Below are 22,325 nucleotides of genomic sequence, written 5' to 3'. Positions count from 1 at the left end.
AACAACAGGCATTCAATAAGAGTTTACTAAATGAAAGAACGAATGTCCACATTGAAGTGAACTGGGTGCATTTCAAAACCACGATTTCTGAGGACTAAGTTGTGTCTCCTTCAAAAATTCATATACCCTATGTGATGGTATCTGGAGATCGGGACTCCGGGAGATAATTAGGTTTAGAGGAGGTCCTGAGGGCAGGGCTTTCTTGATGGGATTAGTGTCCTTATAAAGAGCTAAGTTATTGTTGGTATTAGTATGTAAATGTTTGTGAAAATCATCTCCCAAATATACAAGTTACTTTAAAATAAAGCTAAATAGTTTTTCTTTATTTTGACTATATATGTTAAAGCTTATATAATAATTTTCAAGCCCTTACTGAATATGGAATTTTTTATTTGTTAAGATGCACATTTGGATTTTTTTTTTAATTTTTTTTTAACATTTATTTATTTTTGAGACAGAGAGAGACAGAGCATGAATGGGGGAGGGGCAGAGAGAGAGGGAGACACAGAATCGGAAGCAGGCTCCAGGCTCTGAGCCATCAGCCCAGAGCCTGACGCGGGGCTCAAACTCACGGACCGCGAGATCGTGACCTGAGCTGAAGTCGGACGCTCAACCGACTGAGCCACCCAGGCGCCCCTGGATTTTGAAATCCACTGAAATAAATATAAAAATTTTTAAGTTTTTTAAACTTTCATCTGTCTCATGCATAAGCTAGGTGTTTTCTAGAAGAGAGATATGAGTGCCATTCAGAATTGCCTAATACTGGGTCTGTGACTTGTTGAAATCAAATAAATATCTTGATCAGTTGAAAAAAAAAAAAAAAAAAAAAAAGAGAGATACCAGAGAGCTTGCTGTCTCTCTCCCTCTCTGCCCTGTGAGGACACAGCAGGAAAGCAGCTTTCTGCAACCAGAAAGAGATCTCTCTCCAAAACCTGAACATACCGACAGCCTCTAGAACTATGAGAAAATAAACTTCTGTTAAGAACCCCAGTCTACAGTATTTTGTTCTGGCACCCCAAGCTAATACAACTATGAAATGGGATTAAGTTATTTGATGAGAACATTAATATAAATGTTATATTAATACTTATGCTTACTTATGCTTTTTTATTTTAATCCTTTAAAAAATACATTTTTTTTCCCAAAGGAAAGGCTATATCAAATGCAATTAGACTAGATATTTCATAATTCCTCCCAAATAAATTAGAGGCATAATTTTTGGTATTTTCCTGGTTGACTAAGAACCCAGACATCAGCATATGAAGTTGATAATGATGTGATCTTTCAGAACAATTAATCAATAGGAAAGAATAAGTTATCTTGGGGACCTTGTTATCAAAGATAGTTATTTATCAGGATTCCTTTTTTCTCCCTCACAGGTTACATTCATTAAAGACCCAGTACAGTCTTTGTACTGTGCTATAGACACTGTCTTAAGTTAATTTTATTTTGTCTTAAGACCAATTTAAGCTTGTTTCATTCCAGCATTCTCTTGGGACTCTGGATAATAAACTCTCCAACCCTTATCTGGAGAATCTACTCTATAATCAAGGCATAAAAATGGAATTGTTTGAAATAGCAGTATCCACACTTTGTCTTATAGATAAGTAATATTTTTAAAACCTGGGGAACCAATACTAAGTTATCAACATTTTATTTGGCCAAATAACATTCAAAACAAATGAATGCCACGGTCAGCAATTAACATCAGTTCACAAGTGACAAAGCATCTTCACACAAATTAATTAAAGAATATAATCTTAGTAGAGAATAAAAGGTGGTTTTCAAAGTGACTATATTCCTGTAGTGGGGAAACATCTACTATATTCCTTATTCTCATTTCGGCCTATGTTGGTGAAACTTCATTAAGGGCAAATTTCTCTCGGATAGATAAAAAGTTTCTGCCATTTACCATTTTTCCTCCTGAGTGCTGGACTTCATTCCTATTTCTCACTATTCAAAACCCTTTCTTATTCTAATTCTTAGGATTGGCCATTAACATAAAAAGTAACCTCAGTTCAATCACATCAGCATGCAGGGTCCAAATGAAAAATGCCTGTCTACTTAGATGTAATTATTTTCTCTCATTTTGTCAAATACTAAAGATAAATAATGCTTCCAATGCCATGATTACTTTATACTTCAGTATTTACAATATATTATATAAATATCTACTGAAGGCTGTAAATTAAAAACTAACCAAGATAGCAATAAAACTTACATGTATGGACTCAGTGAGACTACCCTTGCCATTACAATTCCAAGAATCAGAGTTGTTAAAACTGTAGACAGAAGAGAGATCTGCAAAAGAAAATGTAAAGATGTTGTCAGTTTGGAAGAAAAATCGTTGTATTGAAAATATTAGGTGTTTCTCTTTTTACTTGTATAAACACATATACAGTTTTTGTTTACACAATCCTATAGTTTATTCTTATAGACTGGTGTTGATAATCTCAGGCATGTAACTTTTTATCAGATCACAGTATTACTTTTTTTCTCAAAATAGGGGACAAGTACCATATATGAGTGCTCTAATCTTGCAACAGGGCTTGAAATGTTTTTAGTGGCTTACTGTATAGAATACAAAACTGGTGATTTTCATTCATGAAAGTGAAAGGGAAGTTGTTTTCTTTTTTCTTCAGGTCCTATTTTGGTGTTGGCTTGTGCTTTTTTTCTACCTATAATTACTTCTTCTGCTTCTGTCTTTACCTTCTCCTCTCCCTTTCAACATAAGACCCTCCCCAGACATACTCACTTTCACACATTTTGGGTGTCCTCTCCCTTTTCCCTTCTATTCTCTAGCTCCGTTAGTCTATTTTTCCTATTTGGCTTTGCCCTTTGGTCTGTTTCTACAGTCTTTGCTTTTTCCCCTCTCTTCTGTCACTATTTCAATGGTTAAAATATAAACCGGTCTGTGTGTATATGTGTTCTGTGCACTCAATATTAGATCTGTGTTTCTGCCCTTAATTTTTTAATGGATACGCCCATTTTAGACTTCTTTCTCTAATAAGAGAAACATAATATGAAACTGTTTTTATTTCATTTGATTGTCATTAACCTTGTTTCCTGGGTTGCTAGCTTTTAACTAGAAAGAAGGTTGTATTATGAGTCCTCTGATCTACTGAGGAACAGGGATTTTAAATGACATTCCCCAGGTCACACAGCTAGAAGATGGCAGAGGGAGAATTCAAATGCAAGCATCCTGACTCCAGATCAGGACTCCTAACTACTGTGCTTTGCTCACTGGGAGGTTTATTTAGATATTTCAATATGAATCTTTTAAAGGGAATTTAGGGAAAATGTCCAGGTATTAATAATATGATAGAATATTAGCTTTCTTTTTATGAATGCCCAGCCTTCTGCTCTCAGAAAATAACATTTATGTCTATAACATGTGACATGGAAAATTGTTCAGCCATTTAAAATTTTTCACAAAAAAGCTCTTGTTTATTTCTGGAAGTCTGTTACGGAATGAAGGTAGAGTGGGTCAGGATACTTTGGAATATCATCTCCACTCTCAGCTCCATCTGGAAGGACTGTGGGTAACAGGACCCATAACATGATCCTTATGGAAGGATCCATAACTACAGATACACATGAAACATCACAGTAAAAAGTAAAATTCACTCAAGTGTTGAACTCTTCAAATTAGAACATAAAAAATATATAAATAACTCTCTTTAAAAATGATTCATCAGAATGCTTGGTAAAATATAGCTATAACACCAATAATATTTTGCATAAAATACAAACACTCCTTGAGAGTAATGAAATAAAAATATAAGTAGATAAAGGCTAACCTATGCAGATGAGCGTATATGGTGAGATGAATAATTACTTGTTTGGTGTCACTAAAAATAAATCATAATTTCTCTTTAGCAATAAGAATCATACACAACGGATAAATTCTCATGAATCAATCAACATACTGACATTTAAATTCACTGGATGAAACACATTGTAGTTTACTAAAAAATTTTTAGCCAATGAAGTGAGTTATCCTTACTTCTTAAACTTAGTCTAACTTTAAATTGTTTGAACTACTATCTGTAAAAATGATAGAACATTTTTTCAGTAAATTAGACTTGTGCAAGTATAATTCTTTTTATTTTCTAAATTGAAAGTATGCTGTCTGCTTTCAGAGTATCTACCTTAAAAAAAGGAAAGTAAAGGACATATTTATTTCATAATCATTAACTATTTAACCATCAATTCCCACAAATAAGATTAATATTCAAGCACAGTTTACTCTAGTATAATTATAAGTAAACTAAAAGAAATTAAGATAAATATTATAATTAAGAACTTGGCCATAGAGAAGATAGTTTCACAAAATTAGTACAGGTAACAAAGTACACTTCAGTACCTTTTTATTTTTTATTTTTAAAATATAATTTATTGTCAAATTGGCTAACATACAGTGAGTAAAGTGTGCTCTTGGTTTCTCATTTCTGCTCTTGGCTTCAGTCTGCACCTTTTTAAAATGTAAAAGTTACCTTTCCAAGCTTGGCTATATCACGATACAAGGACAAAGGCAGAGTAAAGGCAGCCGTGGAAAGCACAATAATGAAGTGGCGACCAATAAACAAGTTTGCAGGGTCAACTAAAACACAACAAATATTATAAAGTCTTTATGGATATGAGTAACACACCAGGGATACAAGTAATTAGCCAAATACTTAATTGCAAAAATAACCCAACATTAAATGTTACCTAAATGACAAAGATTTTGAGTAAATCCCATAAAATCGTGTAAAAATAGAAATTATTCACAAAAATATAAATACAAAATAACTTAAGGATGAACCTATAGTTCAAATAATCTTTTAAAAAAAATTTTAATGTTTTATTTATTTTTTTTAAAGTTTTCATTTATTTTTGAGACAGAGAGAGAGACAGAGCATGAGCAAGAGAGGGGCAGAGAGAGAGAGGGAGACACAGAATCTGAAGCAAGCTCCAGTCTCTAGCTGTCAGCACAGAGCCTGACGCGGGGCTTGAACTCACAGACTGTGAGATCATGAGCTGAAGTCGGATGCTTAAGCGACTGAGCCACCCAGGCACCCCTTAATGTTTATTTTTGAGAGAGAGAGAGAGAGAGAGAGAGAGAGAGAGAGTAGGGGAGGGGCAGAGAGAGAGAAAGACACAGAATCTGAAGCAGGCTCCAGGCTCTGAGCTGTCAGCACAGAGCCTGACATGGGGCTCAAACTCATGAACCATGAGATCATGACCTGAGTTGAAGTGGGACACTCAACCAACTGAGCCACCCAGACACCCCTAGTTCAAATAATCTTATATGTTTCATTCAAATCATTTTAATAGCCTTCTAGTCAGTTTTCCTGCTTTACCTTTCCTTTGTCCCCCTAGAGTATACTTATAACCCAGAAAGTACAAAGATCCTTCCCAAAGGTTAAACACATGATGTCACTGTTGGTTCAAAACTCTCTAATGACAAATCCCTTCAATAGGAAGTAAGCTACATGAGGACAGGGCATGTTCTGAGGATTTTTCTTTTTTTTTTTTTAATTTCACTATTCTAGAGAGACGTGAGCAGTAAAACTTAACATTTCAAAAATCAAGCTTTAGGTAAAGATATTCTATTTCTACACTTTTGTTGAGAAGCAGTGGTCTCCCTGAAGAAAAGTAGACAGAAACAACTTGTGTAGGGAAGTCTTTGGGAAGCTATGCAGAAACCAGTACACACTACAGACTCTTGGATATCATAATGAATAAATAATTGTGTGTGTGTGTGTGGGGGGGGTGTACGTGCACACGTGTGCCTGTCATCAAATACAAGCAAAAGTTGTAAACATAAAATAAAACATACTTGCAAGGGTTTATATCATTTTAAAGCTGTGCTAATCATAGTGTTAACTTCAGGAGCTATATATCCATTCCAAGGAAGACACCACTGCTTAAACATTTGAGCTCATATTGAATTCTTTCAGAGATCCTACCACTAGGTTTTTGAAAGGTCCCCAGTGATACCAAGTCTTTGTTCATTAATTTGTGCAAAGTCTAAGGTCTATAGAATAAGTGAGTGAGTGTGGTTAAAAAAAAAAAAAAAAGCTATTACTGGGAAAAGTGAGACTCATTTTCTAATTTTCTCATATGGCTAATTAACTTACAGGGAAGTTCTCAGATGCAATTTCAAAGTGGTATAAATATACACACAAACACACACACGTACATACTGTAATAAAAAATAATCATGAATATTTGTTTAACTCAGACATAATTAAACAATTATCATAAAGTTGCAAAATCAAAATACTAAAACAGGAAGTTCAAGTTCCTGAACCCTGAGCTCAACTACTTACATATTTCTGGTGAACATAATTTGAATTAAATTATTTGCATATCTGTTTCTGTTTACCCTTTCGAATAATTTGCTCTACTAATATGTTTGGTAGAAAGTATAGGTTCTCTTCACTAGGAAATTTTAAGTCCTTAAAAAACACTGAAATAGAATCCTATGAATAGCAGAGACGAACCTAGTAACAAAGGCTCTCTATTACCATAAAGGACATTTTTTAATAAGGATCTAATGATGAGATCTATTATTTATACTGATCTTCTAACAAAAATACACCTGAATAAGTATTTTAAGTGTTTAAACTATAGTAAGATTTTTTTAAGTCTATTTATTTTGAGAGAGAGAGAGCACAAGCAAGGGAGCAGCAGACAGAGAGGGAGAGAGAATCCCAAGCAGGCTCAGCACTGTCAGCATAGGGACTAACGTGGGGCTTGATCCCAGGAACCATGAGATCATGAGATGAGCTGAAATCAAGAGTCAGATATTAACCGGCTGAGCCACTCAGGCACCCCTAAACTATAGTAAGATTTTTGAGAAATTTCAAAATCATCTAAACATACACATTCTTATACCAACATTTCTTACTACTTAGACTTGTACCAAAGCTTTGGTTATCTGAGAGAAGTATAAGCAATTCCCACTTGCCAGTCTAAGACATTGGTGATATATTTCAGGGGAAAAAATACAGCTAAGGATTTTTTTTTTTTTTTTTTTGGGGGGGACAGAGAGAGACAGAGCATGAACGGGGGAGGGGCAGAGAGAGAGGGAGACACAGAATCGGAAACAGGCTCCAGGCTCCGAGCCATCAGCCCAGAGCCTGACGCGGGGCTCGAACTCACCGACCGCGAGATTGTGACCTGGCTGAAGTCGGACGCTTAACCGACTGCGCCACCCAGGCGCCCCAGGATTTTATCTACTTCTAAAAGTATTTTGGCATCATCTTATACTTTATAAAATATACAAACAAGGCACACATTATAAAATAGTCCATTCAACAATGATAAATAAACTGTGATAAGGGGCACCTGCGTGGCTCAGTCGGTTGAGCATCCGACTTCAGCTCAGGTCATGATCTCATGGTCTGTGAGTTCAAGCTCCGCGTCGGGCTCTGTGCTGACAACTCAAGAGCCTGGAGCGTGTTTTGAATTCTGTGTCTCCCTCTCTCACGGCCCCTCCCCAGAGTTCATGCTCTGTCTCTGTCTCTCTCTCTCTCAAAAATAAACAAAAAAATTAAAAAACTGTGATTAGAATAAAGTGTGTTCTTTGCTATGTGGCCTATTTTTTTAAATTCATTTTTGATTATTAAAAATTTAATAACCAGGGAGGGAGGTTCAAAGGGAACTTTAGCTTTGTAGAAGATGTTTTATTTATGGGAAGAGTATATATCCATATATTATTTATAACTAAAAAACAACAAAAATGTGATCGAAATGTTTCTCTTTTGGGGAAATTTAAATTGATTTTGGTCTATTTTGTTGTACAGCCGATATTATACAGGAGAATACTGAACTGCCATCAAAGCAAATAGGATAGGTATCTATAATTTGATATAAAAGTGTGTCCCTACTATACTACTAAGAGAAAAAGCATATTATAGAATGAGTTGTATAGTATTATCTTAGTCATGTGAATATCTGAAGTCATACATATTCTTAAGACTCTGGAGGTATATGTTAAAAAGGAAGGGAGGAAGGAAAGTAGGGAGAAAGTTGTTGGAAGAATTGTCCCTACCTGGTTTTCCCCAAACAAAGAAATTATGAGTATGCTCTATCTCCTCTATTTTGTCTGTGTTTTCTATTATTTCCTAGTAAATATATATATTTTTCAAATAAGAAAATGAAGTGATAAAAAGATTTTTCTAAATTAATATATGCTCCTTTGAAGACATAAAACATAACAAAGGAAACGAAAAAATCTTCATAAATCCAATTAAAAGATAATCACAGCTGACATGTGAATGTATTTTTTCTTGTTTTTTCCCTTAGTTGTTGATGAAAATAGAAAGTTTACATAATTAGGTCATATTTTATACACGGCATTCTTCCACTCACATGATCTCAGTTTATGAAAACATGATTTGTAGGCTGGGGGCTAGAACAGAAGCTGCTGATAAGAGCTAACAGTGTTGGGTAATCCTGCTATCTGCCAAGGACCATTGGTATTACCTCTGTTGTTTCACATAATTCTATGAAGCAGGTGGTACTCTACTTCGTAATTGAGAGATGAAGAGACTAGAACTCAGAGAGGGCATTAACCTTCTCAAGGCCACACAGGCAGCAAACAGTGTGTCTGTGATTTGATGGTCAAGTCTCCCTGATCTCCGTTTCCACTAAACCCTGTGAAAGGAGTAGGTGTGATTTCTAGTTTTAGGTTTTGTTTTCTTTCGGTTTGTATGTGTGTAGGATGAGTGATTCAGCACTGAGAGGAAAGGTGTATCTGCATCGCTGTCAACGATGATAACAACTGTAGAGTTAGGTCACCATGAACTGAGGATTATGTGGCTTGGACGGGAAGCTCTTCAAGACAAAAAGACTCGTGACCTCTAAATTATTTAACACGCCATGATATAGTGCAAGGTCAAACAGGGAGTGGGGTTGTGGCACATGTTGAAAAGGTCTGCTTGAAATGTTCATAGTGGTTTTTCAATATCAGGCCAAACAAAACAACCCAAATGTCCCTCAACTAGGTGACAGATAAACTGCTGTACATCCATATGATGAAACACTCCTCAGCAATAAAAAAAGAGCAAACTACTGATACACCCCCAAACTTGGATGAATCTCAAATGCATTATATTCAGTAAAGGATGCCAGACTTGAAAGTCTACCTATATACGATGCCATTTATCTGACATTCTGGGAAAAGCAAAACTAGGGAGAGAAATCGTCTAGTGGTTACCAGGAGCTGTCCATGAAGGAGGGTTTGACTACATAGGGAAATAAGGAAAAATTTTTTGAGGGGATGGAATTGTTCTGTATTTTGACTGTGATTGTGGATATATGGCTATGCATTTGTCAAAACTCAAAGAACTATACATTAGAAAGGGCTAATTTTACTGTATTAAATATCTTAATACAAATAATGGGGGGAAAGTCAGCTTGCTTATTTAAGAAACAGCATAGTAAAAACAGTACATGAAAAATGTTACTACAGAGAGTTGGTGATATGTAGCACAAGATTTTTAAAATACAAAGTATTCTAAGTATATGAATAGCAATGATATCCTTTAAACAGCTAAATAAGAACTAAACTGTCTATAAAGGTAGATTAATACTTTAGGATCAGAATGGATCATGGATATTGCTAGATATCTGAAGTCATCCAATTCTTCCACTTGCAAATATTTTGCTTGTAAGTTATTATGAACAACATTAACTATGAATAATACATAAATAAATATATTGACTCACCTCCTGGGATTCTTTGGAAAACTTTACTCAAAGTATCTCCAGTTATTATGTTGTAACTTATCATAGCTAAAAACATAATTAAAATAATACAGTTACTGATAAGCCATCACATATCTCATCTTGAATATTTAAAATTTTGTTTTGCATTTAGCAGTGTTTTCTCCAATTTTTTATTTAAATTCCAGTTGGTTGACTTACAGTGTAATATTAGTTTCAGGTATAGAATTTAGTGATTCATCACTTATATACAACACTTGGTGCTCATCACAACAAGTGCCTTCCTTAATACCCATCACTGATTTTCAAAGTAATGTTATTCCCAAATATTGGCATACTCCTACATCTTTCAAATATGTATTGTGATTATGAATATGTACAACTTCAAAAATAACTAGATAACAGATTTATGGGAGAATATAAATTTATATTACAAAAACATTTTCACCTTACAAATTGATTCTTTTCCAGACAGAACACCTTTAAATAATAGTGAGTTTTGGTAGTCATTTAAAATGTGATTTGTTGGACACCTGGGTGGCTCAGTCGGTTAAACATCCGACTTCAGCTCAGGTCATGATCTCACTGTTTCCAAGTTCGAGCCCCGCATCAGGCTCTGTGCTGATAGCTCAGAGCCCGGAGCCTGCTTAGGATTCTGTGTCTCCCTCTCTCTCTGCCCCTCCCCCGCTCACGCTCTGTCTCTGTCTCTCTCTCTCTCAAAAATAAACATTAAAAAAAATTTTTTTAATTAAAATTAAAATGTGATTTGTTTTGTTACTAAAGTTCAGTTTCCAAACATGTTTTCTGTAACACATGCATTGCTCAAAACAAGGAACAATAATAGAAACTTGTGAAGGCTCCCAAATACCCCCTCATTTAAAAAAATAAGATTTGGGGGAAATAATAGTCTTAGCCTTCCATGAAGACATAAGGAGCTACTGGTTTGAACAATAGCTTCTATATTACTGATTTTAAAAATCAAGTCAATTCGACCACTGGCAAACATTAACAACGCACCTAAGAAGACATGCTCACCAGTATGGCACAAATTTTAAATTGCATGTTGGCCTTGTTTGTACATGGCTTCCACAGACCCTTAGGTTTTCAAAAAATGTATTTCAGCTTTAGAAGAAATCTATTATTTCACCTATTCACTTTTATTTATTATTTTGTTAAATGTTTACTTTTGAGAGAGTGTGCGAGGTGGGAGGGGCAGAGAGAGGAGCAGGCTCTGTGCTGACAGCAGAGAACCTGATGCGGGGTTCAAATTCATGAACCATGGGGCTCAAATTCACGAACTGTGAGATCATGACCTGAGTTGAAGTAGGATGCTTAACCGATTGAGCCACCCAGGTTTCCCTTACCTATTCACTTTTAATCTACTATTAAAGCTACTTTCTTCAAAAATAGTTGTATGCTTATGAAATAATTCCAATATTCATTGTCACCTTACCTATGAGGATATACCTGTAAAAGGAATCAACTTACCTATAAAAGGATACAAAAACTGAAGAACAGAGAGCAGGAGATATCCCGGAAAGCCAAAGGTTTTATTGACCAAAGACTGGTAAGTGTCTGTTCCAGAGAGGGCCCCTCCTTTTATCAATAAAACAAGGGAAAAGTCTGTGGCAAAAATAGCAATTAAACAATGTCAGATTGCATTTAATACACAAGTTTTAAAAAATATTTTGACTTAAAGACTTCAAAGAAACTTTTTGAAGAGTTTAATTTAATGCCACAGTAGATTGGCATGGCAAGGCTCACTTTCTTCTCATAAAACATTACCTTTCATGAAACAGTACTATTTCCAGTCATATATTTTTCAATTGAGATGCAAATACACTTAACATATCTGTGCAATGACCTGGACAGAAGGAAGTATGCAGACTAGAAACAAAGCATCAGTTTTCCATTTTACTTTCCTAACCTAACCAATGTAATGACTTTTACAAGGATGTGGCTCAACTGTCCAAGCAACAGAATGTAGGTAATCAAATACTTCATAGACATTCAATGTGTGAAAACCAAGAATGAAAAATGATTCAAGCATTCAGGAAAAAAATAGATTGAGGAGAATCAGATCATTTGTTTTATAACAAAGTATAAGTAGGAACTTTATTTTACAGTTATTGTGGTTAAGAGAGAACCCCAAGAATTTTTTTTGTAATTTATATTTTAAAGCTTTAAGCTCTCATTTTAGAGTTGGATTTGAAGACACAAATATATAGAAATTATATAATTAAAAGTTGATCTCTCTTTCCTCCCCCCCCACTTAAATCAATGTTTTTTGAATACTAAATGAATGACATTGAAGGTGCATTGGGTACACAGCTATGTACAGGGTATGATTCTTGTTCTTTCTCTTCTGTTGCTCATGCTTCCAGCACAGGTGATTTTTTTTATCCCTTAAGTAATTTGGAAATGCATTAAAATGCAAAGGAAAAAACAGAAATCATTGCAATATGCTTTCTACCTTGATTCCCTCCAACATTCTTGAATCTTCTTTCAACAAATTCACCAATAAGCTTCAAGTTGATAAATCCAACTGACGCATCCTAAATCTTAATCTAACTTGCTATTTCAAGTTTTTCTTTTATTAAAACTTTTTAATGTTTATTTACTTTTGAGAGAGAGAGAGACAGAGACAGAGCACAGGTGGGGAGGGGCAGAGAGAAAGGGAGACACAGAATCCTAAGTAGGCACCAGGCTCTGCGCTGTCAGCACAGAGTGGGATACGGGGCTTGAACTCATGAACTGTGAGATATTGAGCTGAGCCAAAGTGGGACACTTAACCAACTGAGCCACCCAGGCGCCCTAGCAATTTTTTTGTTAACCATTCCCCTCTTCCTCAACCACCTTCCCTTGGCCTTTGTGATTTCACTTTCTTTTGGATTTCCTCCTACCATTTTTTTTTTTTTTTTTTTGGACAGAACAATAAACATGACCAAAGATAGGAAGCAGGAAGATTTATTTGCCTTTCCGAGCTTTGATTTTCCTCAGATACAACTTTAGCTTCTTGTCCCCTAGCACATAGCCACCTACTCTGCCACACTGTCTGGTCTTGAAGCGACGTATGCAAGAAGCTTGCCCTGCTGGAACCGCTCCTTCAGAAGACCATTGATTTGGGCATTCTTTCTCCTTTCATCATATTTCTTCCGAATTTTCTTTGATTGTTTTTTGTTTAAAGCTTCTCAGGAGTCAGGTTGGTCCCCTTCTTGCAGCACAGGGACAGTGCACAGTAGGACTCCTACCACTGTCATAGGGTGTACTGTCAATGAGCACGATACAGTTATTCACCAGGGTTTTGGTGCTGACCAGTTCGTTGTTAGATGCATTACAGACGACATCAATAATTCTTGTTTTGAGTGTACAACACTGGGAGCCTCAGAAGTTCCCCATGGCCAGTCTCAAGGCACGGTCCTGCCTTCCCCAACATGGACTGTGTGTATGCGGCAGGGCCAATCAGGGTTTGCAGCGGGCATCCCAGCTCATACTTGTGCTTCCTGTAGGGATTTCTCTTGCCCCCTGTCTTGTGGTGCTTGTGCCACTTGTCCCCAGAGATGCGCATTGCTCTGAGTGCTGACTGCAAAAGAGCGGATTTCCTCCTACCTTTTGACCAATCATACAGTTTTTTGTTTTCTGTTTTTTTGTTTGTTTGTTTTTACCAGTTTCTTTCATTCTGTTTAAAACCTGGATTCTTGGGGCGCCTGGGTGGCGCAGTCGGTTAAGCGTCCGACTTCAGCCAGGTCACCATCTCGCGGTCCGTGAGTTCGAGCCCCGCATCAGGCTCTGGGCTGATGGCTCGGAGCCTGGAGCCTGTTTCCGATTCTGTGTCTCCCTCTCTCTGACCCTCCCCCGTTCATGCTCTGTCTCTCTCTGTCCCAAAAATAAATAAAAAACGTTGAAAAAAAAATTAAAAAAAAAACAAACAAACAAAAAAAAAACCTGGATTCTTGGGACTTTTTTCTCACTCCTCAAAATGAACTACTGTGATCTTACCCATGCCTGTGGCTGTAATTTTCATACAGCTGTTATTAACCACCATCATTGTATCTCTAAACCAGTCTCCTCCAAACTCCAATTTCTATATCTAGCTGGCTAATAAACATTTTACCTTGGACATCTCATAGACATCTTTATTTTTTGTAATGCCCAAATGTTAATTTATAGATTTGTTCTGGAACCTGCTTCTCCATCTATATTTCTCCAAATTATTAACAATATCAGTAGAAATTTGAGAATCACCATAGACTTCTCATTACCCATCACCTGCTATATTCTTTTGGTCACCAAGTCCATTAACTACTGCACCATAAATTATTCAACAGTATCTCCTCATTTCTAATCTCTAATATGTTTTATTTGAGGGCTTAGGCTTTTACCATTTCTTTCCTTGATTACTGCAAAAACTCCTAATAGTTCTCCCATCCACCCATCTGGCCCCTCTTCAAGATACTTTTGACATGCCTTCCCTACCAAGATTTTCTTGACGTCTCCCCTCTACCAGATGGAACTGACCACAGCATACACCTGATCATGTCTTCTGCTTAAAATCCTCCCGGGGAATCCTCTAACGCTTTTGGATTAAAAAATCCTTTTCATGAGGCAGAAAAAATTACTTATTAGCTGTGTGATCTTGGGTGAAAGACTTGATTTTCTTGAATCTCAGCTGTAAAGACAATACACCAAATCTTGAAGAGTCTGTGAGGATTATGATATTTAAATGTCTACCACCATGCCTAGCATGCTATACAGTCTAAATTAACGGGAATTTGTGCTACTTTTGGTTATTTTCTATAGGCTGCATGTGGTGGTGGAGAAAGCTCTGTATTTGGAGTCTGATAACAATAATGATAACAGCCAGAAAAATACTAGCAAATACTTTCACAGCACTTTTTTCTGTGCCAGGCTTTGTCCTAAATGCTTTATGCATATTAACTTGTTTAATTCTCACAGCAACTCTAAGCAGGTGCAATTATTACCCACCGCCTTTAAAAGATGAGAAAAGTGAGCCACAGAAGGGTAAGCAAATTGCTGAACTTCACAGGGTTAGAAAGGAAGAGTCAGGATTCAGATCCTGGTTGTCTGGCTCCAGAACCCATGCACTTAGTCAAAGTTACAATTTTCTTGTCAATAACTGCTAACCTGGGGCAAGTCTTTTAACCTATCAAAGGCTCAATTTCCTTCTCTGAAAGAGTAGAACATACTCCATGAAGTAGAATATCTACTTATGAAGGATTAAGAACAGTGGCTGCATTACGCTTAGGATCCAGCCAGTCCGCAGGAAGCAGTAATGATGATCATTACATGGGAGCCTTCATAAATGCCTCTGCAAACCTCTAACTTCATCTCTCTCCCCTTCGAACATCAACCCTATGCTTTAGCCAGATGGAATCACTTACACAGCTTCCTTTTGTACTTCCACATTTCCCTCTGCTTAGAGTACCCTTCCATTTTCTTTGCTCACTCATCAACAGTCAGTGGAGGTGTCTCTTCATTCCCAAAATATGACTGCTCCTTTGAGACTGGGTTAAGTGCCAGTATCCGTATCATAATGCACATATTTATGTATTTTTATTATGGCATTTTCATAAAGTATTGTAATTCTATGTCTTTGTCTGCCTGACACAACATCGTGAGCTTCATACAGGCAGGAATAATGTTCTTCATTGGTATAATGACAGCAGTTGTCACTAAATATTTGTTGAATGAATTAATATAGCAGGAATTGCTAGATGTCTACATAACTGATCAAAATTCAATGTAATAAATGGCCTAATGAGTATATTTAAAAAAATTCTAAAATCACAAAAGACATAGAAATTAATTATATTGCCTTTGTTTAAAACCAGGAAAAGCTTCATGGAGGCGCTGAGTAAGCCTTGGAGGATATACAGGATTTCACCAGGTAGAGAAGAAAAAGAATGTCAAGCAGGGAGACTATCCATGGGAAGGCAGCATGACAGCACAATCTGCAGAGAATGGAGTATTTCAGAATAGCTAAAACATAACTTCGACACATGGTAATGTTCGTGACAATGTGAAAGAGATGCTAGATTAGTTGGAGATGAAACGAAAAATTCAGATTGTGGCTGATCTATGAAGGAATTTGAATGCAATATTTTTTTTTTTCTGTTGTCATTATGCAGTCTTGGAATGTCTTGACTGGGGAAGTAAGAGAGACCAGGCTGAGGTTTTATAAAGGTAATTCTGCAGCAATATGGACGACTGATCAGAAAGTGGACAGATGCTATATGTAGGAAAACTCAATAGCAACTTATTGATCAAGAAAGAGAATGAATGAGGACCTCAGTAACAGAGAGTGGGAAATGTTTCATAGATATTGTCAACTTTTGGTGAACAACTATATGCTTGGGATGAGAATGCTGAGTTTTATAAAAGTTCAAAATATACTGCTTAAAGTTAACAATTTGCTAAGAATCTAATCAATAAAAAATGTGTTTATCTGCCTGTAAAACAAGCTATATATATATCTTAAAAGCTTTAGGAATCTTAAGTATCAATCACCATAACATTGCGACCTCACTTTAAATATACTGCATACAAATTTTAGATAAATCCATGAATGAGTCTACGTTATCCAACATAAAAATTTTCTTTTAAATCAGTATATATGTTTGAAAAATAAAAATTATTACACTCTAATCAACAAATATAAAAATCTTAAACAAATTAAACTAAAGCATTTGTTGTAAATATTTACAATTTGTTTTTATTTCCCAACATTTCAAAAATATGAAAACAGAAAAACCACCTCCTAGCTGGACATATCTCATTAGAGGCCTTAAAAAGAAAAAAAAAAAAGAATAATTATAAAGAAAAACAATTGTGTAATTACAGTGTCAATTTATTTTTTTAAGTTTATTTTAAATTTATTTATTTTTGAGAGACAGCGCGAGAGCATGTGTGCAAGTGGGGGAGGGGCAGAGAGAGAGGGAGACACAGAATCTGAAGCAGGCTGTGCTGACAGCTCAGAGCCTGACATGGTGCTCGAACCCACAAACTGTGAGATCATGATCTGAGCTGAAGTCAGAGGCTTAACCAACTGAGCCACGCAGGCACCCCTTATCTATTTTGAAAGAGAGAGAGAGACAGAGAAAGGGAAAGAGAATCCCAAGCAGGTTCTGCACTGTCAACAGAGAACCCATCAGATTGGGGGGATGTGGGGGGGTGGGGTGGGGCTTCAAATGACAAACCGAGAGATGAAAAATTGTAACCTGAGCCAAAATCAAGAGTCAGAAGCTTAACTGACTGAGCCACCCAGGGGCCCCTACAGTGTCAGTTGAAAGAAAAATTCAGTATTATATCCTACTTGTAGATTTTCCTCTTTAAGGCCTAATTAAAAAATAAAAGGAGGGGCGCCTGGGTGGCTCAGTCGGTTAAGCGTCTGACTTTGGCTCAGGTCATGATCTCACGGTTCATGGGTTCGAGCCCCGCGTCAGGCTCTGTGCTGACAGCTCAGAGCCTGGAGCCTGTTTCAGATTCTGTGTCTCCTTCTCTCTGTGACCCTCCCCCGTTCATGCTCTGTCTCTCTCTGTCTCCAAAATAAATAAACATTAAAAAAAAAAAATTTTTTTTAAATAAATAAATAAAAGGAATCACAGTCTGTAATTTTTTTTTGCTTCTGTGTGGTCATCCTTTATTCCTCAAAGTTACTTAAATATTTTGATCATGCAACTGAATAAGAGTAACTAATTTCTACTGATTAGTAACTTTGCAATATATGGCTTTGCAAAAAGGCTGTTCACAGTCACTGCTACAAGTTTATGCATGGCATTAGTTGAGACAGTTATTCACATTATGATTTATTTATGTATAATGTGATTTGGCTTGGGTAAATTGTCAATTCTCAAGTATTTAATTCTTAGGTGATCTATATTTTTTAATTTTTTTCTATCTACTGGCTTACAGTGTGTGTAAATGTTTACAGCGCGCTTAAATAATCCACGGTTATTATGCCTGGGTGGAAATTATTTGTCAGTGATGACTGACTGGGAAACAGGAAATTAAAAACGACAAGAGTAATCCTTGAATGGGATTTTTTAGTGTGATGAATGTTCTCATGAATAGAATGCAATTTTTAAACACCAGAAACTCTGAATAAGCACAACGTTATGGGTCCCATGGGTTACTCAGTTTTGGGTCTTAAGCTACAAAATAAGAGCTTAGAAGCTCAAAGCAGCTTAGGTTTGGGGAGAGCAGGTGGTGAGAAGAAAGCAGGGAGGAAAGCAGCCCAGTGCTCCTGCAGCTACTGTGGTAACTACTGTGTGCTTTACTCTCTCTTCCTCAGCCTGAGGGAAAAAACAGCAGAGTTAAAGGCTGGTCTTGGAAACCTGAGATTTTATGAGGGGATGGCATCTTGGGCTCCAGAAGCAGAGCTGACCAGAGATTCCTGGGCATGGGATTTGAGGGAGTGCCCTCGAGAGAAGGGGAAGAACAGGACAGGGGAAGGGAAACAGCTCAGCCAGCGCATGGTCTCAGGTGAAGACTATCCTCAGCCCAATCCCTGTGGTGGAGGCCCTCTGGAGCTACACCTGCAACACTCACTGGTGTCTCCCGGAGGCTGGGAGGTCAGCTTTTGTGTTCCTACCAGTCAGTCATTGGCCAGAGGCTGGGCATCATTACCTCACAGGAAGGTGGCACCACCGAGAGCCAGGTCAACTGAAGAAACAGACAGCTGAGGAGTTCTGCATTGCCTGGTAAAAGGCATCCAAGTGACCACACACAGCAGCCACCATACCAACAGCCACCGCAAGTGGGTATCTGGTTTTGATCACTGCCTCTTTCACAGTGACCCTAAGGTAGAGGAAGGACCCTGTGGTTGTCATGAGGTGAGTTGGGGGGGGGGTGGCGGGTAAAAGGGCAGGGATGAGAACAACAGGAAGAGGAGGTGAGTATGAGTTGTAAAGTAGCAAAACGTGAGTGTGAATGAACATGTCACATGAAAAGGGGGAAGCAGAAGAGAAGTGATAGAGAAGCACCTTATTGCTGCCCTCTAAGATAGTGGTAGGTAGGGAGCCTGGGCAGGCACCGTGGGGAGCGGGTGGTGGACACCCTGAAAGGTGCTGGTTGAGCACCAGGCCTTTCAGTCTTACCTGCACAAAAATAGCTAGAAAATATCGCTAATTCATGTGCATCTGCTTAAGGTATTTGTGGGAGAGGAAGGCCTGATGTCTACACTTTCAGAGCAGTCTCTCCCAGCCTTTAAAATGACTCCCCCATCTACCGCTCTCTGCACAAAGTGAAAAAAGGCACATGAAAAGGATTTAGGCTTGGTGATATATAATGCTTTTCTAATCTGTTCAGAGGATTAGTAGGCAAAGTAAATCTTCTCGGACATAAATGTCTAAATTCTTTAGGATTATTTGATGCACTGCTTAATTAGGAAATTCAATTATTTGTGTGTGTGTGTGTGTGTGTGTGTGTGTGTGTAATCATCATTGCACAATTTAAGTTGCAGGAAAAAGCAATTACATACTATTTTACCTGTAACATATGAAACCCAGAATAAAAGCAATATTCCCAGAGGAAAGCCAGCTTGCTTCATTGAATAAGGTAATCCTGGAAAAAACATAAAATGCCCCACCCATCACATTAATAAAACATACAGAAATTTAGAAGTTTCCCCCCAATTCCTATATATAACAAGCTCATAAAGTGACATATTTACAGGACATGGTTGTAAACAGTGCACAAGGCTACTCAAATGTTAGTATGTTAATACTATTTCAGAATAAAATGCAAGCTAAGGACATGTCAAGAAAGCAAATTTATGAGATGACAGAATAAGAATAAGAAAGCAGCAAGATGCCAGTTCACACAAATAATGTTCACTTCAGGGTGAGGGGAACGTGACCTTGAATATGTGGAAAGTAATGACCTAAAGCTTTCCTTTCGTGCTAGCTGGGAAAGCAGAGAAGGTAATAAGGCTACAGAAAGGGGATATGAGGAAAGACTAATGCCAGAATCAAAATGGTAACCATGTAGGAAAAGGAGAGAAAAATGAGAAGGCAAAAGTATTTTCTATAAAGCTGAAGGGTTATATAAAAGTATTTCCTATGAATTTTTTGGGAAATGGTCAATTTTAGATTATGGGCAATACATATTTAAGATAAAATGTATTTAAAATATTTCCATCAAGAATTTATTCCATGAAAAATTTTTCCTTAAAAAATCTGCTGTACATAATTAAGAGGCACTTTTCAATGCTGCTGACACGAATCAGCTTAAAAGTGTTCATATTAGGAATTAACTCCGGAATTCTGCCTGGCAGAGTTGCCCACACCTCTCTGGTTCATGGGGGCAGGATTTCAAACAAATCGTTGCCCCTACTTGATTACTTTGCCTCACCTACCTCTATTCTGTGTACCACCAAAAAGAATTGTCTATATATGGAATCAAGTAAAATCAAGAGACACATCAGCTTGCAACAGATGAAAAAAGTAACTCAATCCAGATGAACATTCAAGGATGACTATAACTAAAAGGTCAAAACTTTACAGGAAAAAGTAGTATTCTCAATAAATTTTGCAGGATTTTGTTTTGTCTTGCTGTTTCTTAAATTGGATGTTTTCCAAGAACAAATAGAATGATAAGCACTGAAAAAATAATTGCCTTAATTACTCTAATGCAACGCACCTAATGTCAGAATTTTCCCCTTGCTTCAAACTGGGAAAATATGAGCTGCTCATTTCTTTCAATTCTGATTATTTGGCTCCTTCATTAAAAAAAAAAATCTATGTATTTTCATTTAACCAATATCTACTTATTAATTAAATGATACTTAAAATTAATATATCATAAGTTTGTACTTTAACTCTAGATAGATAGGCAAGGAAATACTGTATGATTTAATTATTCACAAGATTATTATGTTTTCACATTAAACTTATGTACCTTCAATATTTCCAAATATCTGGAGATTTACACTATAGGTCATAGAAAGGTGGTTCAAGTAATGGTGGACACTTCAGGAAGATGGAAAAAGTATAGTATTATTTATTTATTATCAATTGACCATAGAGCCCATAAAAATAAATTCAGCAGATCCCATATGCAGCTCCAACTTTATCTGCCACTTATGGAAGATGCTCTCAAATGAGGAAAGAGTATGAACAGAACCTCATCTTCAGCATAAAAGTGCACATGGTTACACTGGAAAAAAAGGAGGTGATTTTATGGGAAAAAATTACCAATTTTAATACTTAATATTTTTCCTCAAAAATAATCAGTGAATACTAGCAACAGAGTAAGAGCCTTAAATTTTGTCTTTTCATTTAAATCTTAAAACAAAATAAAACAACACTTACCTATTATACCAGATCCTATAATCGAGTTGACAACATTAAAAACAGCTGTGGACTGACGACAAGTTTTCCCTTTGTGCTTATGTTCAGAAACGAGCGTTTCTCTGTCATCCAGATTGCTCTATTTTGATATATAAAATGGCAATTAAATATTTACTAGGTCAAATATTAGAAAAGTGTCAGATAAATATGCAATGTAGGATAACAGTAAGAAAATAATGACAGTAGGATAATAATAATATAACGTATAATAATAATAATAATAATAATAATAATAAAGAGCAACAATAACAGCTAGGAACAGAGCATTGTAAACAAACTCCATCCTAAAATGTCCCAATTATAGCTGCACCAAGTTCACGGACTGCTGAATGGAATCCCAGAATACAGGCTCAGTTAGGGAGCCAATGATGCGATTTTGTAAGATTAAAGGGGTATATTGAAAAGTGCCTGCCAAGAAAAAAACAAAACAAAACAAAAGTCAGAGGAAGGTAAAACTTTTTCTCCTGGAGGACTTTCTGCAGTGCTAAAACCCAAGGCAGCAGACCTCTGTTGCAGGGTGAATGAAACTGGAAGGGACCTGGCTTCAGAAGCTGCCCCAGTCCCCAGCTTTACCTGAGGCAGGATGACGGGACCCTGCGCCTGGTAGCCCATGGCTGCAACAGAGTCCTTGGCAAGCGGAAGGCTTGCGGGCCTGGGAAGCCCACTCTTGCTCTCCCAGCCTCCCCTGCGACCTCGCACATCCGGGGGCCCGCGCGGCGGGAGAGAGGAGCGAGCGGTCCCGCGGCCGCCCCTGGCCCCACCTCCGCAGTTCAGCGGGGGCGCGGGCTGCAGCCCAGAAAGCTCTGGGCTGCAGCAGCCCCGGATGGTTTCTTCCGGGAGTTCGTCCAGCCAATGCACCCTCCTTCTCAGGCAGGATGCTACACGGGATGCTTCTGATCTGGGCAGCCCTCTCTCCCCTCACCAGTCTTTCCCCACCCGCGCCCCACCTCCAGTTGGAAAGTACAGTTTGTTCTGTGCTGCCCTACCCAGACTGTGCTAAGAGATACGATGGCTTCATTTTAGTCCACTCCAAAGTTAGCTGCTGCTCTTTGGATGGAGTCTTACGTCCAGGTAAGAACGCAGTAGCACCCCTGCTCCCATGGAGCATCTTTTCTATTCCCACCACCTCCTCCTCCCTACACATCTTCTGTGTTAGAGAGGACAGATGAGAATGTAGGACTTTTATTTTAAATGGGAAACAACCAACCCAATAAAAAACTTTTCTAGAGTTTCAGC

The 22,325-nt window shown here is 37.4% G+C and overlaps 1 protein-coding gene and 1 pseudogene across 2 annotated transcripts in view; both read right to left on the bottom strand.

The window, feature by feature from the left end:
* The window catches only part of SLC38A11 (solute carrier family 38 member 11), a 58,139-nt gene extending 36,266 nt beyond the window's left edge, over positions 1–21,873 (bottom strand). For both annotated transcript variants that reach the window (XM_058715105.1, XM_058715106.1), the window contains exons 1-7: positions 21,663–21,873; positions 21,051–21,168; positions 19,228–19,302; positions 11,209–11,343; positions 9,724–9,789; positions 4,497–4,603; positions 2,222–2,301 (exon numbers count right to left, since the gene is read on the bottom strand). In XM_058715105.1, the coding sequence (XP_058571088.1) occupies positions 2,222–2,301; positions 4,497–4,603; positions 9,724–9,789; positions 11,209–11,343; positions 19,228–19,302; positions 21,051–21,168; positions 21,663–21,701 (620 nt within the window). In that variant the 5' untranslated portion in view covers positions 21,702–21,873. The remainder of the gene's footprint in view (positions 1–2,221; positions 2,302–4,496; positions 4,604–9,723; positions 9,790–11,208; positions 11,344–19,227; positions 19,303–21,050; positions 21,169–21,662) is intronic.
* LOC131503620 (small ribosomal subunit protein eS8-like) lies at positions 12,688–13,571 on the bottom strand (annotated as a pseudogene).
* Positions 21,874–22,325: the final 452 nt, after the last annotated feature.

Source organism: Neofelis nebulosa, chromosome 2 (genome assembly GCF_028018385.1).
Source record: "Neofelis nebulosa isolate mNeoNeb1 chromosome 2, mNeoNeb1.pri, whole genome shotgun sequence".
NCBI lineage: Eukaryota > Metazoa > Chordata > Mammalia > Carnivora > Felidae > Neofelis > Neofelis nebulosa.
This window is presented reverse-complemented; position numbering and strand designations above follow the sequence as displayed.